At 40.9% G+C, this 21,713-nt stretch overlaps 1 protein-coding gene across 3 annotated transcripts in view; it reads right to left on the bottom strand.

The window, feature by feature from the left end:
* The window catches only part of ANKFY1 (ankyrin repeat and FYVE domain containing 1), a 72,631-nt gene extending 53,719 nt beyond the window's left edge, over positions 1–18,912 (bottom strand). The window contains exons 1-2 of one of the 3 annotated variants that reach the window (XM_010987922.3): positions 18,885–18,912; positions 4,625–4,817 (exon numbers count right to left, since the gene is read on the bottom strand). In XM_010987922.3, the coding sequence (XP_010986224.1) occupies positions 4,625–4,817; positions 18,885–18,894 (203 nt within the window). In that variant the 5' untranslated portion in view covers positions 18,895–18,912. The other 2 variants (XM_031469492.2, XM_064495050.1) reach the window with 2 other exon arrangements.
* Positions 18,913–21,713: the final 2,801 nt, after the last annotated feature.

A 21,713-nucleotide genomic window follows, 5' to 3' on the forward strand; every position in this document is an offset into this window, starting at 1 on the left:
TCACTTCTATGGCGGTGAACGTACAAGTTACATAGGATGATTAATATTTGTATAAAAAGTAGAAGAGGTTTAATGCAGGAAAAAAATCAAGATAAATCATCAGGGAGAGAGAGAAAGCTTAAAGATGACAGCTCTGAGACTACAATGCAGCTACGCTCCATACTATATTGATGCTCCAAAGTTAAACAAAAAACTATGAACAAACTAGCTTTGACAAAGCAGTCAAGAATAGGAAACCCGGTATTCAGACTCCCATTCTCACCAGAAACATTCAGACCTATTATTGGCCATTTTTTACTCAGCCATTTATAAAGACATGAAAGAAATCTTTTTTTAAATATGTTTCCATATGTATGACATACCACATACGAAAAGAACTTTCCAAATAGTTACGTATATTTAACTCTGAAATGTCAAATGCTAAAGGAGGAAAGCATCTGGCCAGTTAACAAAAACGTAAGGATGACCCACCGGGCTGACATAAGCACGTGCCATATGGCTATTCTGGCAGCAGTCCACAGTCACCAATCATCATCATCCTGCTCGTATTTGTATGTTTTTTTTTAATTTTCATATTCCCCTTTAAAATAATTTGTTAGGTTGGAAAGCCTTTATAAACTAAATACAGAAAAACTATAACAGAAAGAAAGAAAGAATGAATGAAAGAAAAAAGGTAGGAAGGAAGAAAAAAAACCTATTACATGAATTAACTCATCCACTTCAAAGGAGATCCAAACAGAATCTTGTTTTCATATAATGCTTGATGCAGACACATTTTACTCCACAAAAGCATGGTCTAGAATATACTTTATAATTAAGTATGTGTATCAAAAGTTCTAGTTCTATTAAAGAAGTAACCAAGGTACAACTTATTATGTTAGATCAAAAGAATAACAGGGTACTTATTATTACAAATTATTAGAAAATACTGTTAACCCAATCAAAACATGGGCAGAAGGCATAAACAGACATTTCTCCAAAGAAGTCATCCATATGGCCAACAGGCACATTAAAAGATGCTCAATATCGTTAATTATCAGAGAAATGCCAATCAAAACCACAATGAGGTATTACCTCACACCAATCAGAATGGCCATCATTAAAAAGTCTACAAATAATAAATGCTGGACAGTGTGCGAAGAAAAAGGAACCCTCCTACACTGTTGGTAGGAATGTAAATTGGTGCAGCCACTATGAAGGACAGTATAGAGGTTCCTTAAAAAACTAAAAATAGACTTACCATATGATCTAGCAATCCCACTCCTGGGCATATATCCAGAGAAAACTCTAATTCAGAAAGACACATGCACCCCAATGTTCACAGAAGCACTATTTACAACAGCCAAGACATGGAAACAACCTAAATGTCCACTGACAGATGAATGGATAAAGATGATGTTGTGTGTGTATGTGTGTTTGTGTGTATAGCAAAACGATTCAGTTATATTACACACACACACACACACACACACACACACACACACACACACACACACACACACAGGAATATTACTCAGCCATAAAAAGGAATGAAATAATGCCATTTGCTGTAACATGGATGGACCTAGAGATTATCATATGAAGTGAAGTAAGAGAAAGACAAATATCATATGATATCACTTATATGTGGAATCTAAAAAAAAAAAAAGATACAAATTTTATTTACAAACCAGAAATAGACTCACAGACACAGAAAACAAACTATGGTTACCAAAGGGGAAAGGTAGGGGAGGGATATATTAGGAGTTTGGGATTAACAGATACACACTACTATATATAAAATAGATAAAAAATAAGGACCTACTGTATAGTACACGGAACTATATTCAATTTCTTATAATAAGCTACAGTGGAAAAGAATCTGAAAATATATGTGTGTGTGTGTGTATATAATATAACTGAATCGTTTTGCTATACACCTGAAACTCACATTGTAAATCAATTACACTTCAATAAAAAAAAAGAGAAAATACTGTTAACACAGAATACTATTAATAAATAAATAAGATAAATTAATAATAAATAAATAAAATACCCCATTTAAAGCAGAACATAAAACTCTAGTCTCATATCATATCCTATGATGAGATTTAAAAATTTAATGAAAACAGGAAGCTGGCTATTTACAAAGCACAAATAATTTTAAAACTCTAAATTTACTTATAAGGTATCAAATTTTAAAAACTTAAATGAGTATTTACTGTTTACTCTTTCTGCCACAAGTTTGACTTTAGCCACAAAATTATATAAATGAACGTTCCTGTAAAATTCTTACCACATTCACAAATGTCAAGTCAAAATGTTTTCTCTTTTGTAGTCTAACAACCCAAAGGGAAATAAAGACAAGGATTTCACTAATAATTTCTAATAATAACAGTTTTCAAAATACAGTTTAAAGGGGGGAGGGTGTAGCTCAGTGGTAGCATTCATGTTTAGTGTGCACAAGGTCCTGGGTTCAATCCCCAGCATCTCTATTAAAAAATAGATAAATAAATAAATCTAATTACCCACCCACCCCCCCAATAAAAGAAAAAAAAATACAATTCAAAACTGGAAAATTGGACGGGTCAAGTCTATGAGGACTCTATCCAGAAACAATTAGGAGGCTAGCAATTTTTTTTAGAAGTTCATTCTAGTCAATTAAAGACGTTTCTTTTTAAAACATGGATACTAGGGTGTTACTGGAGATGAAGCATTAACAGAGAGCTTCTTGCTAGTTCTCAATCAAGTGCGTTAATAGGAAAAATTGTAAGTATGGTTGTTAAAAGAATGAATGTAGTAAATAACTACATATAACCATCATTTTAAACTATCTTATGGTACAAAATCCTTCTCCTGATTTTAAGTAAAAATAAAAGAAACATACTAATTTCTTCCACATTGCTCAATTTAAAAATTTTAACACTGAATCTTCAATTACTCCAGTTACTGAAATTCACATAAAAATACTAATTTAAATTCTTTAGCAAAATGCACATTCATGGAACAAAGGTATTTTATGCAACAAAGAGCATCTGCTTTAGAAATTGATATTCCAATTTCAGTTATTCCATCTCAAAAGCTAAGTCCTATCTGAAGTCTCCATGCCCTAACTGATCATCAATTCACCAGAACCACGGGATCATACCATAGCTGAGAGGTAAAAAACGGCCAGAAGAGAAAACTGCGCAGTCTCATTCCCACCATCTCCTAGAAGGACCACAGTATAATGAACGCAATCGACTGTTAACTATTTGAGAAAGTAAACAATGGGAATCCTAACGGGGAAGAGCCTTGGACAGTGGGAGAGATGTGTCTGTAACAAACACAGCAGGCTTCCTGGGACCAGTGGAAACAAAGTTTTCACTTGTCCATGGGGAAAAAAAGAGGAGGACAAAAAGAGACAATGAACTATATTTCACAAGTAGCTATACCTATTTGATTTAAAGAAAGGGCTGTCCTTTACTCAGAGTATATACTTCCTATTCTTTTGATATTTTTTTCTTTTCTTTTAGAAATGATTACAACAGTAGACAGCAGTTCTGGATTTTGATCTATTTTAAATGTCCTAATTTATTTTGGAATTTTACTAACTCTTATCTAGTCCAATCATCCTTCTCCCCAGTAGCCAAATCCTCCCTTTCATGCATATTAATGACCATGTTTCTTTTCCACATCCACTGCTATCACCCCAGGTCAGTCCTCCACCAGTTCTGGTCCGAACTGTTTACAACAACATCCAAGCTGCTCTCGTCTCTTTATAACTTCACTTGTATGATGTTACCAGGTTAATCTCCCTAAAATACCACTTTGATTATGACAGTCCTATAACTCAAAAAAAAAAAAAAAAACAACACTGTTCCACACTTCCTAGAGGATCAAGTCCAAATTCCTCACCTTGGCATCCCAATGCAATCATCCTACCTTTCCCACCTCTCTCAGTGCTCCCCTACATGGACATGTACCCTAACATGGCCCCTCACTGTCCTCTAAATCTTCCACATGTTCCCATGTTTCAGCCACTCCCTCTACCAGTAATATCACTGACTTTATTATTAAATCCTACTCAGCCTTTAAAATTTACCTCAAAATTCACTTAATAACAACAGCTAAAAAGTAAGCACTTATTACATGCCAGACACTGTTGTTCTAAGTGCCTAAACAGTATTTATTCATTTAATCTTCACGACAACCCTAAGGTAAACAGTAGAATTATCATCCCCATATTACAGATGAGGAATCTGAGGCATGGCATGTAACGCTAGGTCACACAGCCAGGAAGTGGCCAGCTGTGTGGCTCCGGAGTCCACCCTCAACATCATGCTATACTGTCCGCTAGTTCCAAGACTCCTCCAACCCGCTCGAGAACACGACTTCTCCTTCTGAATCCCTGGACCCGTAAGGTAATTCCAATCTGTGTTAGTGATGTTATCACCATGACTTTCATACTCTGTGCTGAAGATAAGCAGCAAACAAGAGACAAAATCTTGCCTCAAGGGCTCACATTCTAGAGACTAAAGGTTTGTCAATATCAGAGAGAAATAAACTGGGGAAGAAAGCCAGTAAGACAGAAGTTGCGAGGTGGCCTGGCAATAAAGCCAATTCGGCCTTGCTCCCGGAAACTGGTACAGTGCAAGGAGCTCACCTGTACTGCTCCTGCTCGTACAGGTCGGCCACGATCGTCAGCAGGCGGCTGATGAAGGACTCGTTGCTGCTTTCCTTGTTGGCTTGCGCAGCCAGAAGAGTGCATCTCTTCTCTGTCTCTGCCAATTTCTTCTGCAGCTTGACATACTCTTGTCGGAGAAGCATCAAGTGCTTCTCCAACTTGGCCACTTCTTCTGCAAGGGAAACAAAGAATCACGGTTACTTACCATGGCAGGTGTAAAGCACACAGGATTCACTAATCCCTCATCCCACAGCTAGGAGGGCTACCAAAATGATTACAGCTGACCCCTGAACCACAAGGGTTTGAACTGCTCGGGTCTACTTACATGCAGACTTTTTTCAACGGTAAACACCATTACAGTACTCCACCATCCACAGTTAATTGAATCCGCAGATATGGAGGAACCGAGGATACAGAAGGCCGACTATAAATTATACGCAGATTTTTGACTGTGCGAAGAGGTTGGAGTTCCTAGCCCCTGGCGTTGTTCAAGGGTCAACTGTAGTCACATGACATTTCCTACTATTTCTTACTGATACTTCTATAAGACCAAGAATGGTTTTGTTACAAGGTGCTATCATGGTCCAGGGATTTCTTCTCAGTTTCCCTGAAGACCAATATTCAATACATGACAAGGAACAGATGCACGTGAGATGCTAACAGGTACCTGCCCTGCAAATCCTTTGCCATACATAAAGCGAGGAGTCTCAAGGAAAGATTATCGAAATCACGTGGGAGGCTTTTTCAAAGCACTAGTAGTGATAACAAACTTCCACATGTCACATGCTGTTCTATAAGCTTTACATGAATTCTCATGCGAGCTTTATGACAACTCCATGGCGTAGGTAATATTACTAGCCACACTTTACAGATGAGAACACTGGGGCACAAAGAGATTAAGAATTTGCCCAAGGTCACAAAGCTGGTGAGAGAAGGGGCTGGGCTAGGACGCCATGCATTCTCATTCCAGGGCCCATGATCTCTTAACCATTACCCAACACGACCTGACAGCTGCCCTACTTCAAGAAGGATCAGGGCAGTCAGGAACAGTTCAGATGGAAGCAAGTCATGTTTCCGAGGTGTGCTGGGGCAGATTTTAAAGGCTCAGAACCACAGTATCCGATTCATTAATTTAGTCAACAAACATTTAGAGTTTTTAGTTACTGGGAGAAGTAAACTTTAATAATTACAATAACAATTGCAGCAATCAAATGCAAAACAACAAGGGCAAAGAGTACTAGAAGCAAAGAACAGAGCTATGAACACCTCAACAAAGATGTCAGGGAAGGCTTCCCTGAGGAAGCAAACAGTTAAGAAACGTGTCTCTTCCTTTATCTGGCATCTTGGTGGGGATTCACACAACCATGCATAAATCGTGGTCTCTCACTATGGAACCACAGTGCTGCTAAAGTCATTCTCTCAATCCTGGGCCTCAGTCCCTTCACCCTTCTCCCCACCACAGATATTCCAATTGACACTGTCCTCAAGCCCATCTCCCACCCAATCTGCCTCATTCTCAGCCAATATCTTGAGAAAACTGAGCTACAGCCAACAACTCCCACCAGGCCAGCAACTGCTCCCATCCACCCCACGCTTTCTCAGAGAAAGACTCTCCCTCCAAGCCAAGCTTCCCTCCACTTCTGTCCCAAACCCATCACTCTCCCCAGGTCCTTTGCTTTGTCATCAACTGTCCCTTCTCCAGCAACTTCAATCTCTTTCAACTGGGTCCTTCTCACCAGCACATAAACCTGTCTCTATCAAATAAAACAAAACTTCCCTTCCACACATCTGACAACCTCTGCCCTTCCATCTCCAGCTGCCACACACATTTCCTCACCCACCATTCCCCTGAAGCTCCTCTCACTGATGTCCTTCTAACTGCCAAACCCAACAGACGCTCGCTGGCGGTCCTCCTCCCGGACCTCTGCAACACAGCACAGGGCACTGCTGTCCATCCCTCTTTTCCTGTCCTCTCCCAGCAACCACAATGCCACCTTCTCTCCGATTCCAGTTCTCTGTCTCTTCCACATGCTTCTCTGCCTCCCTGCCAACACCTGACCACTGACAGTCCCTGGGGGTGTCTATCCTTGGCCCTCTTCTCAACTGTACATTCTCCCAAGGCAGCTATACCAGAACTCTGGTCTGTGGTTGTTACCAAGATCTAGTGCCAGTGATCCAGAGTTCCATCTCTCTAGCCCAGATCTCCCGTCTTAGCTCCATCTAATCATCTGCCCACCTGATATTTCTCCCCAGTGGCCCATGGCACGTTAGATTCACTCTGGTCCCTATATTAATAAATGACACCAACATCTACCCTAGTTATCTAAAGAGGAAATGTGAGAGGAATCTTAGATGTCTCCCACTCTCTGACATGGCTCCAACTCTACCTCAATTCAAAACCTGACTTTCCCTTTTAAACATCTTTGGGAATCCTTCCCATCTTCTGTATCCCCATCTCACTCAGACTTTAATTCAGGCCCTCACTCAACACATCTGATCGCCAAAGTGAAAGGATTTACACCTGCATCTCAGAGCCTACCACCCGGCCTGCACACACGGCTCTAAATATATGATCAATTCAGTTGAACAAGTAAAACCAGTTTCATAAAAGAGCATTCCTTTCCTTTCCTCAACTTCATCCCTCCCCTACCTGGTGCCCAACAACTAATTCTTTATAAACATGGGGGGAAAAATGGTTCAAAAACACAGAAATGGTTAAACAAACTAAGCAGTGCATGAGTTTGAAGCTACCATGCAACTATTAATGTTTTCAAAGAAATACATAATACTAAATACGCATATTCAAAGAATAACGTATTAACAGAAAAAAGGAGGCTGTGAAACTAAATATATTTTACAATTCCAATTTTATTATAAACATTCACATACATGAGGAGTAAAAAGGCGAATTAAATGCCACAAAATATGAGCAGGTCTCACTGAGAGGTGGGATTATGAGAGATTTTTTTCCTCTGCACTGTCCTGCACATTTCAGGTATTCTGTAACAAATGTGTTCTATTTTCATAGTTACTAAAAAATAGAGAGAAATTCGTTTAAAAACTAATAGCCTGTCTTCTTCATAGTTATAATGGGGAACTTTTTCCCCTCATCTAGAGGCTCCACATTAAATGCCTGGAGTCAAAAAACTAGACGTCTCAGGTGAACACCAGTACTCCTGAGAAAATAAAGAAGGCAATTGCAAGGTGAAAATTTGCTTATAGCTGCTAAACTGATCACTGTGCTCACGAGTTACATATCAGATGAGAATTCCTATAAGCAATTTTTTTCAAAATACTGCGATTATTTGGCCTACTAATATTTAAAGCAAATATTGCTAAAACAAACAAACACTGGCTAAAGGAAACCAGTACTTACAATGATCCTATTATAGTATTTAAAAAATCTCAGTAAGTAGCATTTACAATTACACAAAACCACTTCAGAAGGACTCAGAGCTACACTTCTATTCCAGTGCAACAAATTTACAGTCAGTCTTTGGTTTTGAAGTTACTCAGACTAAATAGCCAAGAAATTGCAATTATTTACCTGAAAGGGGGACAAATTTAACACAAAGCAGTAAGTTCATGTAACTGTACAAAATTTACACTCTTCTTTTTTCCTGTAGAGAAAGAAATGGAGTTGATGGGCCTCTGTAAAGAAAAACTGGCCCTGATTATCTAGGTATGGTAACAAAATGTAAAAGGACATAACGAATTAGGAGTGACATCAAATTTTGTTCAAAAACTGCTATTACTTATAGCAAAATGAATCTATGGTGTCACCTTACTGGTTGTCTTTAGAGGAATGGCAGGAGAGTGGAAACTGGGAGGGCACATGAGGGTGCCCTCTGGGGAGCTGGTAACACCCTTTTTGGTTGTTCTTTAACTTAGGGATGGTTACATTCATGTTTTATTTTGGTAATTCATTGAGCTCTATACTAATGATTTGCTCTTTCTGCATGTATCTTATGCTTCAATTAAACAGTTTTTTTAATTGATATACACCTGTAGTGGATTCTGGCATCCCAATGATGGGGATCCAGATCCTTCCAGTACACTAGCTATGCGGACCCTGGGCAACTCATCTCTCTAAGCTTCAGTTTCTTTATATCTGACATAGCAGGGGAGATCTACTTCTTAGTGCTGTCGTGAATTTAAGTGAAACTACTGTAATTGGCACATGCACTCAAAATTGTCAGCATTTCCTCCACCCTCTCCTCCCTCTGCATTCCACAATTACATAATTACTGGATAAGTAGTTTAAACTTTATAACTGTTTACACAACATTTTTGGTTTTGAGTCACAAAAAAGCAGAATGAATGGGTTTCAAATGTTTTATTGACCTCGGAATTAAAATTGATCAAGTCATAGCAAATCAACAGGACATTATCAAAAGTACGACATGATGAACAAGAGTAAAAACAGAAATAGAAACACTGCTAAATACTGAACAAGCTACTTGAAATATTGCATCACCTCAGATAACAAGTCCGCACTGACAATTCCCAAACCAAAAGTAAAGCCTAACATGCTTTAAAAAATCATCACTTGTTAAAAAAAAAAAAAAATCATCACTGTTATTCATTTGGAAGAGGTACACGTTAAGCTGCCCCTTAAAAAAATATCCCCAAAGAGGCAACTCCTAATCTACCCCAGGAAAAGTCAGTCAATATCTATAACTAATGAATGGCAGTGTAAGTATTATCACTTAGAGGTAAACAGAGAAGAGTGGGAAGTAGTCTGGCAAAACTTATCTTTTGTTATAAGCCTTATAATATTATTTGAATTTTAAATCGATAGGCACTTATAAAGCAAATCTATTGTTTTACACAAATTATAAAGATTTGGGAAAACAATTAAAAGCAGGAGGAAAAATAAATAATTTTCTAACATCCAAGTGTAAGGTTTTTTCTATATCACAAACTTTAGGAAGGGAAGGAACCTAGAGAGCATCTCTTTTGGTTCCATTCCCAGACAATGAATGAGGAGCAGAAGGGGACAGGCCCAGGACCAGAAGCCTATCCATCTCTTGCCTCAGACCACGCCTGATGACATTACTCCCAGACTAGCTGCATAAGAATCACTTAGGCAGTTTGACTAAAGAGAGAGCGCATCCAAATTCAAGAGCTCTGGGGTGAGGTCAGGAAATGTATAGTCCTTTTAAGACGACCCCAGGTATGGGGATGACTGGCTTGGAGAAAAAGTTCAGCCCCAGGCACGTACCTCCCCAAGTCACTCACAGACTGCTCTGGGAATACCATTGTTTAGATAGAAGACCAACTGAGCTGCAATTTTTTTGTTCATTCAGTGACTTGTTCAAAGATTTTCTTCTGTTAAGAAGACAACTGTACAACCCAGGAGTTCATTAAAAATTTATTAAGCACCTATGCAGTGCCATGGGCAAAGAAAATCATCTTGGCACTTTTTTTTTTTTAAACAAACTTACAGGGTAAGATGGGCAATTAAACAAGACAAGTCAATAAAACGTGACAGCACTCTGACAGGGGATACAAATAGAGCACAGAGCAAGACCACCTGGTTTAAGCTAGCGCAAGGAAAGAGATCCCAGAAAAGCGGTATTTTACTTCAGAAGATTTAAACAAAGCCTACAAGTGTCTGTAGCATACCAGGTCCAGAAAGTGCAAGGAGAAGGCTTCAGTCTTACTTTCTTTGTCAGATTTGCCTTTGAAACTACTATCAGTCAACAGGTTTGTGGAACAGGCATAGTACTAGGCTCTAGGAGAAATACAAATGATTAGAAGGCAAGACCTAACCTTGTCCTCCACAGAAGTCAACGACAAGAACGTCTGTCACTCACCTGCCTCTGCCTCAGTCAACTGAGTGGATGGCCAGAGGACACCTTAGCGTGCTAGTTCAATCTGGTGTCTACAGCTACAATCCACCTGCCCAAGAGACAGCTTCCAGGTTTTCACAGGGGAAGCCTATGGCTACGGAATGTAGATTCTTATTCCATGAAGCAACGTGAATCCTTTAACCTTGGTTTCAATCACACCATATTCTAGCCAACCTTTCGCTCAAGAGCTCCAGTCTGTCAAGACTACAGCATCAGTAAATACTCCACATAAACAATCATTCTGTGAGCATTTATGAAGCACCTACTATGTACCAGCACTATGGTAGATCAGGAGTTGCCTCTTTGAGACTTTCAAAAATGGGCAGCCTAGGAAACAGCCTAAATGTCCATCAACAGATGACTGGATAAAGATGTGGTATATTTATACAATGGAATACTATTTAGCCATAAAAATCAACAATATAACGCCACTTGCAGCAACATGGATGTTCCTGGAAAATGTCATTCTAAGTGAAGTAAGCCAGAAAGAGAAAGAAAAATAGCGTATGAAATCGCTCATATGTGGAATCTAAAAATAAATAAATAAATACATACATACATACATACATACATACATACAAAACAGAAACAGACTCATAGACATAGAATACAGACTTGTGGTTGCCAAGGGGGTGGGGAGTGGGAAGGGACAGACTGGGATTTCAAAACATAGACTAGATAAACAAGATTATACTGTACAGCACAGGGAAATACATACAAGATCTTGTGGTAGCTCAAGCAAAAAAAAAATGTGACAATGAATATATGTATGTTCATGTATAACTGAAAAATTGTGCTCTACACGGGAATTTGACACAACATTGTAAAATGACTATTACTCAATAAAAAAAAGTTAAAAAAAATAAATAAAATAAAAGGCAAAAAAAAAAAAAAAAAGGGCAGCCTAACTTGCACCTCTTCCAAACAAATAAGGCAGCACCAAAGCTGTACCGAATGTAGAACCGAAGTAGTAGCTACCAGAACTCACACACAGGAGGGGCAAGAACAAAACTCATAGTCACAGAGAATCTGGATACTGACTCACGTGGGGGAATTATGATAACATTTGCCTTCAAGAAGAGTAGAAAGTTAAAAAATCCTTTAGCCCTTAAAATGAGATCATAAAAGTTCTCTTTCAAACATATCTCAAGGATTCCTTGTAAATTTCTTCAGAGATCACTTACACACACATAATTCCAAAATCTACAGCAATAGCCCTAGTTTCCCTCCAGAATTACTGACACAAATGTCTAGCTGCAGCCTAGACACTGACACAAGACATAAACTACACAGCTCATGATCAGAGAAGAGTCAAGGGAAAGGGAGGGCTTTAGGATACAGGGCTCTTATTCACGAAATCACAGATGCTCCCCACCCAGCATCTTTTGTAGGAGGAAACCCTTGATCACAAGTGCAACCACCAGTGGTATCGCAGCTGCCACACCATTTCACAGTACAATGGAGAGAGGACACGGCTGAGATGTTACTCTGTGGGGAACAAGGGCAATGCAGATGTGTCCTTGGAAGTATCAACAAGCTGTAGAGTTCTTACAGGAAAAAAGTATACAAGTACCCTTCTGAGTAATAATGCAGAGAGAATCTACAGCACAGTGCAGTGGCCCTGAAGACTAGAGCAATGTAGCCATGAACAAAGAAATGCCAGCAGCCACCAGGAGCTGGAAGAAGCCAGAACAGATATTTTCCGAGAGAGAATGGCCCTAGTGACACCTGATTTCGGCCCAGTGATACTGATTCTAGACTTCTGGCTTCCAGAATCAAGAGAACACATTTCTGTTGTTTTAAGCCACTCCATTTGTAGAAATTCATCATAGCAGCCACAGGAAACTAATACAACTATCCTTACAAACAAACAAAAAGCCTTGAACCTTCTTGCTGGATTAGTGTCAAAAACAAAGTTTTACAGAATAAATAAAAATGCAGAGTTTCTTAAAATATTTTGCAATAAAAGACAAAAAGTAATTAAGACTTTTTAATATCTCCTACAGCACTTAATTCCTCACTCTCAAATTCTAACCAACATACTCAAAGCAGTACAAATAGAATTAACAAACAGAATTAACTTAGGTTAAGCGGATTGCCTTAAATTACACAATTAGCCTGAGACCCACTCAAGATTTAAGATCTTAAGCCAAAGGCCACGCTCATCTCACCGTACCCTGCTACCTAATTTCAGTTTCAAAGTCAGGACATCAAACAATATTTATAATTATTAATTCATTAATTTAGGAATTAAATGTCTTTTCCATTCCCTGTCTTCAATGTGATTACTACTCCCCCGTGCCTCTTCCAGTTCTAACCCACACTGTATTCATTAAATCTTTTGATTTAAAATATCCCTATTTTCTCTACTACTGTAGTTCTTACTTTCTAACCCCAATTTTAGCAGTGAATTAATGTTCTTTGTCTAATTCTTTAATTACTAGACGACTTGATCCCTATTCTGCTTTAACTATGTCAATTAGATAAAAGAAAAATGACTGAAAAGGCTGTGATAAAATCCCATTTTGAGAACTACAATAATTTTTGTTTCAGACGTGTATTACAGTCTTCCACATAACAATACTTCATTAAAGTATGTGTTGTCTTCCCAGAAAATACTGTCTTCCTTTTGACATCACAGAAGCTAATCTCCACTACTACTCTCCTAAACCTGTCATAGCGCAGACGGAACTTTCTTTCACTGGGATTACTGAATATTCATTAATCTAGGCTGCTAAATATAGGAAAACTGTTTAATGGGGAATAAGATTTAAGTGGATATATATACTGTTGAGAATTCAAGTTCACAAAATACCCTACTGAAAAGAAGGGAAGGGGGAAGAAGCTAGCAACACTATCTGGAGGAGAGTACAAAGGAACAGTAAGATGCCCCTGGCAGGCTGCACCCTCCCACTTTACACACACAAACAAAAAGTTTGGATATTATTAAAAACATAATGGTGCTAAAATATATTTCATATTTTGACTTTTCAACCTTTAAAAACATCTAGCAACTGTAACTGTCATAACTCGGTTTTGACAAAGTCCAAATGCCACTATTTAACAAAAATTTGCTTTCAAAAATCTTTTTACTCCAGCTACAAATGAAACTTACTACTCAGGACTTCTTAGTTAGAAAAGATGACCTTATTTTGTATGTGTATATATATACACAAATATATTTATATACATATATACATATACACAGTTAATTTGTTTAAAAAAAGACTCAATAAAACCTTGTTTTATTCAACATTGACTCAGTTTGAAAAAAATGTTTTGTGGGATATATTGATCTTGGTGAAGCTGAGTGAGGCATAAATTTGGGTTTTTAAAAGCTCTCCAGGTGATTCTAACATGCAGGGTTCTCCAGGTTGAGAACTACCAGTCTGAACAAATGGGTGACAGCAGAGAGGGAAGAACATATGTGAGGGCTTTAAAGCATCCACAGGGTCTGGGGGGGATGTCAGGGATGACTTCTAGGTTACTGACTTGAAAGTTGGGCTGGAGGGTGGTGCCATTAATCACCAATGCAAAAGAGAAGACTCAGTCAACTATAAAGCATAATACATCCATTTTGGGGTTTTTTTGAGAAACTCTGCCTTCCCTTCTCAGATTCCCAAGTTCCATTAAGGCTGCGACTGTGCTGCTCACTTTGTCATCGCTAGGACAGTTGCTTGCACTTAATGGAAATGAAATACATTTTTCTTGAATGTGATTCAACTCTGTTAAGTCTTGTCTACAAGTCAGTGGTGTGATTTATATATACATCTTTCAAAACCTCACTCTGTCTAGCATTGATTGTAGACAGGGCTGGCTTCACAGGAGAAACTCAACAAATGTTAGCTCACGAGCTAATTTTCACCCAAACACCAGTCGGACTGGAAATGCTTTCAACTGCCAGCTAAAACAAAACTACCTAAAGGTGAACTGGGCCTGGCAAAATATGTCCACAACTGAGGTCAACATATGTGTTCTCAAATCTGTTCCTCCTCTTCCTGTTAACAGCCTGAGTCACCAGGATCTAGAACACTTGAGTCATCTTTGATATTTCCCTCTTGTCAACATGTAAACAGGTTTCAAGAGTTCTGTCTTTTATACTGTCTATGGTTAGTGTCTCTCACAGCAGTCCTCACCAACCCCAATGCCCTTTACAAAGGACTCATCGTCACTTGCTTCGGCCTCCTCCCCAGCCTTCCTTCCCTCCAAATCCATCCTCTACATTATAGCCATTTCAAAGGCCTCAGGCAATTCTAGTCAGGTTACTGCCTTGGCTGATACGTTTCAGTAGCCTCATCCCATGGCACACAGAGTAAAATCCAAATGCTTAACCAATTCCCTTCATAATCTGGCCCTTAACATAGTTTTCCAACCTCGTATTTCACTGTTTCTTCCACCAAATATAGTGATCTCTTCCCACTCCCATCTCCCCATGTTCAAAAGGGGCTTCTTTTCCAAAGCCCAGCTCAGATAAGTCCGGCTTACCTCCTGCAGCAAAGGCCTCCCCTGACCACCCAAAACATTCACCCCACCGCTTCCCCTAAGACGTCTTTTCCTAGTCTGAATTTTCAAAGTAACTCCTCAGCATCTTTCACCTTCCACCTTACAATGCAGTACACATGCTCTTCACCTCCCCTCCTGGACTGTGGAATTCCCAGTGAACAGACTCTAGGTCAGGCTCTTTTTTAACTACCCACAACTTCTCCCTCCACCCTAAGTGCCTTACTAGGTGGAGTTCAATAAACACCGTAAGCTCTCTGACCTCCTTGCCTGCAGCTTTTACTGAACTCTGTAGTTTCTGGACGTTTGTGCAGTATTGAAAAGACAGGAGAAAAGAAAACAGAAACCTGGTTATAAGCTGATGCTAAAACTAAAAAAAAAAAAAAAAAAGGAAATGTACCTCTTTCTTCAGAATTAAAACTAAAATTTTAAATAAAACAAAATTTGATGATAAAAAATAAAATAAAAGTCCATGATTATTTTCCTGATTAATAAATTATTTACATTTTTCCAATTTTCACTTTTATTTTGGGGGGTGGTTTAAGAGGAGACCAAGAGAAAGACTGCACGGCAGGGTCAAAATGTCAGGCACTGTGGGATAACAGGGTTCTTGATACTCTTTCTTTTGATCGGCACAGCTACCTTTGAGACAGAGATGATCTCCCTTTTAAAGATGAGGAAACTGAGACTGAGGGCAATTAAATGGCTTGCCTATGATCTTAACGTAGTAAAACTAGGATTCAAACCCACGTCCACCTGCAGAGACTGAGCTCTTACACTTGAATTGCTAAAACCAAAATTGGCTGGACGAAAACTAGGTTAGGCAGCTCCTAGCAGACTGCTGTTATTTGGAGCACATTAAAAGCTGGACCGGCCAGCTTCCTTGACAAGAGACTAAGGATGTATCCAGGAAGCTTTTCCTGATGTCTGGTCAATGACGCTCAACAGTTCATCCATTCCTTCAACCACAGGCATGATTCTAAGTTGGCAGATTCAGCAGTGAACAAAACAGAAAAAGCCTCTGCCCTTAGGCGGGGTTTATACTTCTGTAAAAGAATTTTTTTTTAAATCTCTAAAGAGAAAGGGATGATCTCTAAAGAGGTGAGAAGTGAACAGACACCTGAGTGAATAAAAGTCAATTAGCTGTGTGGAGAAACTGAGGAAGACTTCGAGGCCAAGGGAATTGCAAGACAAAGATACAGAAGTAGCTGGGACTGTACAAAGAACAGCAAGGAAGTTAGTGTGGCAAGAGCTAGGTGATTGAGAAGTAGGAAATAAGGTACCAATGTTAACTCTGTAGGGACCTGAAGGTCACCAGGGTCTTCAGAATATATCTTAAGATCATGGAGAGCCACAGGAATGGGGAGAGCACACAGAAGGGCAGCTGTACTGTAAAAAGTGGGAGAGACAAGATCTGATTTACTGGAAACTCTGTAAAAATAGGCTGTGGGGAAGCAAAATCAAGAAGAAAAAGTAAAGCAGGAAGACCGGGTGGGAAGGACTCTTTTGAGTGATGAAGGAGGCTTAGATTAGCAGGACAGCTGCAGAAATGAAGAATGGAAACGGAAACTTGTCTTAGGACAAACTTCAGCTAAATATATATGTATGGATATATACCCATGTATGGATGGAAGGAGAGAAGCTTGGTTTCTACACGAGTCACATCTAGAAGTTATTGTATACTTGGTCTCTGCAGGTTCCATATACTCCTCCTAAGAGTAATTTCCCACATGCTCCCTCACTCACATCACCAAACAAAAACCATCATCACGGAAGTTCCCACAGAGTGTGCTTAGAGATAATCCAATTGTTACACGACATAGATTTTTGGTTTGTTTATATTTAAACGAGTATTTCTGAACAAGCATAGCCGGCTCCAACAAATTCTGATTAAATTATAAGCAGCATTAAACAAGTAACACCCCTGCAAAACATTTTCTAGCTAATTTTGCCTTCCTCTGACTCACAAGCACCTGCAGTTTAATGAGGTAACTGGACTAGAAAGCTCCACTCAATTCTTCCTAGTCAAAGTCTGCGACATTGCTTCCAAAAAGCTAAAATCAGAACACAGGCCAGGAAATTGGAACACACACACACAAAAAGTAAAATAAAAACTGTCAAGTCAGAACCTCATGGCTATGCTTACCCATCTAGCCTTCCTTGCCAATTTAACCCCAAAAAGGAAGTTCTGTTTGTTTAAGGTGTGTGCTTCACCAGCTGGAGCTGATGTCTCTTTGTCTCTCAAGGTTACCCTAACACACCTGAAGGTACTTGCAAGATAACCATCAGCATGTATATTTCACCGGTAGGAGCTGCTCAGGCTGGAACCTCATGGCAAGGCACAGCCAGGGCTCAGTAAATACTGCTGAATGAAAAATCAGCTGCCCTCCTACAATTTCCATCTCTGTAATGTATTCCCCAAATACTCAACTTCTCTAACTTGTATAACAGCACTGGACTACCTGTCACCTCACATAAAGCCTTCCCGAACCTTTCCACCCGACTCACTGCTCTAGTCTACAAGCTTCATTTCACTGGCTGCCAGCTGTGTTAAATGATGTTAAACAACATTCCATGATTTCTCCAAAAACTAGCTTCAGGGGATGTCTTAGCGTTCTCTGTTCCTTTTAGTCCTCTTCTGCTTTCATATAATATTCATCTGATTGTTGCCTCTCCAGGGGGTCAAATACAGTAGAAAGAGCAAACAAAAAGTGGGTGCCAGTCTTGAGTATCTCTAGAACCCTGGCCTCAATTCCTTTATCTATAAACTGCAAATAACACCCATGCCAGGTCTCCTTCACAAGGCTGTTATCAAGTCTAATCCAAGTGAGGAAAGCCTGCAAACTGTCAGGTGCCGCCCAAATCTAAGATCCAAGTGAAGATGGGTTCAGACAAAGCTTAGCTCCAAACTAATTTGACAGGTCGTGGACCAGCACATTGTAGTTACTCAATAAACTGTCAAATAAGGAGTACTTTCCTCCAATGATGGAGTGAATAGGAGAAGCACACTAGCCATGTTTGACAGCGTCACTTTTGGGTCCCTTGCAGGTAACTCCCATCTCCGGGCGTCCTTCTCCTCGCTCCATACCTGTACAACAAGGCTATGACAATGAAGGATTCTAATATTGCTACGTTAAGGGAGGCAGAACCCAAGAGGCCAAATTGCCTTTACCTGCAGTATCATAAAGAGAGTGCCAAAAAAGCGGGTAAGGACAGGACTAAGAGGCAAAGGAACCGAGGTCTGGTTTAGCACATCTCTTAGGAACAGCGTGACCTTGGCCAACTCCCCTACCTAGCAAACCCCCTCCTCCCGTCCACATCTGTAAACCTGGCGGAAGAATCCCAGCCAGCCCGAATCCCGGGGATGCTGGGGACCTAGAGTCTACAGTGCGCGCCCGTTTTGCTCGTTGGCCAGTGACAGCCTTGGCTCACCCCCACCCCTCACCCCGAGAAGAGCCCCAAGCCCTTCCGCCGGCGAGGGATGTACCCCTTCCGGATGCAGGACGTGCCAGGACAGCAGTTTCGATTTCCTAAGGGGAAGGGTTACTTCCCCCGCCGTCCCAGCACCGCCGGTAATCAAAGGAGCCTCCCCGGCGGCCCTCAGCATCCCCGCGGTTGCACTCAGTCCCGGCACCGGACCTCGCGACCAGCTCCGCATCCCGCCGTGATCCCGTGGGGTCCAGGACCGCCAGAGGGGCGTTGCCATAGGAATAGCGCTCAGGACCCCGGCCCCAGGCGCCTCGGAGAGGCTGGAGAGGAAGGCTCGCGAGACCCGCTGTGCTCCATGCGACCACGCCCGGCCGTTCCCTCTCAGAGCCGCTGCGCCCAGCCAGCAGCGCCCCCACAGCTCCGCGCCTTCCCGCGCGGCTCCACAAAAACCCTACCTTCCGCCATGTCGGGCCCGGCCCTGCCTCAGCCTCGCGAGAAGTGCGCCGCTCCGTTGGGGCGGTGCGTAACGGAGGCCCCAAGTCTCGCGAGAGTCATGGAGGCCAGGCAAGGGGAGGGGTCGGGACTAGGAAAGAGTAGTGAATGAAAGTGGAGGAGGTGGCTGGTCACGGGAGGAACCTAGAGCCTGTCTCTCTTCACCTAGTACTTTGAGGTTCCGGACTTATCAAGCACTGACTGGACTCTATCATATTCCATGCCCTAGGCATGGCACTGAAAAGAATGGACGCAGCGAGCATAGACTACTCTTTGGGAAAATTTGGCCGAGAGAGTCGTGAGAGGGGTTTTCTCGGGTTTTTGGTTTGTTGTAAAAGTGTAAGCTGAGAGGAAAAGAGCCGAAGGAGAGGGAAAGGCTAATGGTTCAAGGTCCCTGGGGAGGCGGGATGCCCTGCAGACGAATGCAGAAGGAATTTAGGATAAGGGATTAACTGTAGATTGCAGGCAAATCACTGTTTTCTACTAAAATTTTAGGAAACAAGAACATGCATACAGATAGATGTGAAGGAGGGAAGAGATATCAGGGAGATCGCTTGACGACATCAGTTTTATGGTTGAAGCTGGTAGACAAGGGGACCAAAGAGAGGGAAGAAAATTTGGGAGAAGAATCTGAAGTTAGAAGGTCTGGTTTCAAGTATGTCCTTGTGTGTGGATGGGTCACTTTTTTTCTAGCGGAGTTCATCCACCTGACTGCAAAAACAGAGAATATGGATTGTAGCATTTACCCAGGGCTTGGGATTTATTACCAAAAAGAAAATGAGAGTACTGTAAGAATACAGCTCCGATGCAGAATGAATGGGTAGAGGCTGATATACGAATCATAAAACTGCAGGTATATTGAAGACCAGTGCAGTGTGAACACGGTTGTGATAGCCCTGTGTCAGGGTGGCAAACTGAAGTTCATACTTAATAGCACTAGGAGATGATAAAGTCCAGGACAGAGCCATGGAATACAGTAGCTGAAGTGGAAGTGAGAAGCTAGAAAAATTAGATATTTGAATTTAGAGGTGCTAAAATCTTTAGTGAATGTGGGGGTGACTAATAGCAAAAGAAGGCGAAAGAGTAATATAAGTGAATAGTATGAAACCTTTCAAAACATTTTTTTACTCAAAGGAGAATCAAAAGAATGCTGATACTCATTCCTAGAAGCATCAACAGTTAATGACTGCAGGGAACGTTGTGGCCTTGGAAGAGCTGAGAGTAAGAGATGATAGGTTGGAGGAAAGATCTGAGCCCAGGATGAGGGTGTCAGAATAGAAAAGGGGGAGGACTTGAGTTTGAGGTTTTAGGTACTGCCAAGGTTAAGCACTAGTGGGTAGGGAGGTGGAGTGGAGAAGGAATTTGGAGTTTAGATCATGGAAACATAGTCATGGTGTTCACACTTTGTTGATCAGGGAGGAATTCTGGCTGAGGGATACCTGGGAGATGGATATTGAAATGTGTAAGAATAAGAGGGTGTTCAGGGAAACAATGTTCCAGTTGTGGCAAGAGACTAAAGGTACTAAGGAGGTGTGGGCAAGGAGTGCTTAGAGGAGCTGCATTGAGAAAGCAGCACTTAGACTAAGGAGTGCAAGGGAGTACCTGTCGGGCTCAGTGGAGGTGCCATAGCTCAATGCCTCGCTGTCAATCAAGAATGGTATATAGGTGAGTTAAATGGTGAGCCCTTGCGGCCATCAGGGTAACCAGGCAAGACAGACTCCTCTGACCACAAGGAGCCTCATCTGTTTATCTTGAGTGCCCTACAGGTATTTTCTGGGTAATGTAAAAGTGGTCAGGAAGTACTGTCACAACTGATGGCTGGCTTTGCATCATATGACTTATGTTGCTAGCATCTGGTATGCAGCAGGTGCTCAAAATGTTTGATGAGCTGTTGCCACTGTGAGCTATACCAGGAAATCAGAACTGGGTTCAGGTTTGCCTCTGCAACTGATTTGTTGTGTTGATCATAGGCAAGTCCCTGCAAGCTCTATGCTGCCATCTCAGATTATCCATAAATTTTAAAAGGGAGTTGGAAGGTGGGGGTATAGCTCAGCCGATAGAGCGCATGGTGAGCATGCACAAGGTACTTGGTTCAATTCCCAGGACCTCCATTTGAAAAGAAAATAAAAATAAAAATAAAAATAGAGAAACCAAAAGGGAGTTGGACTAGAATCCGTGGTTCTTAATGATTTGGTCATGACCTCCTTTGAGAATCTGATGAAAACCAGGGACCCTCTCCCTCAGCAGCACACATGCAGGAATAAACAAATCTGTGCCCTTTCAGTTTGCTTGGAGTAGATTCCCAGTCAAATGCGAACTCACCTTAAAGAATTTAACTAACTCGAGGGCTTCACTATCTCATCACAACCTACCCTTAAGAAGCCCTCTAGGAGAGGTGAAAGCACTCTTCTTAGCAATGTCCGTTAATATAATCCTATCTCTGGAGCCTTGTCTTCTGAGTAGGCTCGTAACTGGCTGGAAACTCCTGAGCTAGAGGACTTGATACATCTTGTAAAATAAAGCAACTGTAGTCCTCAGTGAATTTCAACACCCAACAGGCTTGGATGGAAGCTACAACTTTGGATATGACCTGAAATATTAACATTCTGGAAAATCTGAGCACTAGAACATGGTTCGTTTTAGATCTAGTTCATGTTTTCTTAGTCTGATTTAGAGGAACTTTATGTGGAGTCATCTTGGATAGGGAGCATGAAGTGTAGGCAGGGCTAAATGCTGCCTGGCTTAAGGACATAGCGGAACAGACTCTTTCTGGGGAGACAGTGCCATATCAT

This window comes from Camelus dromedarius, chromosome 16, assembly GCF_036321535.1.
Source record: "Camelus dromedarius isolate mCamDro1 chromosome 16, mCamDro1.pat, whole genome shotgun sequence".
In the NCBI taxonomy this organism is placed as follows: domain Eukaryota; kingdom Metazoa; phylum Chordata; class Mammalia; order Artiodactyla; family Camelidae; genus Camelus; species Camelus dromedarius.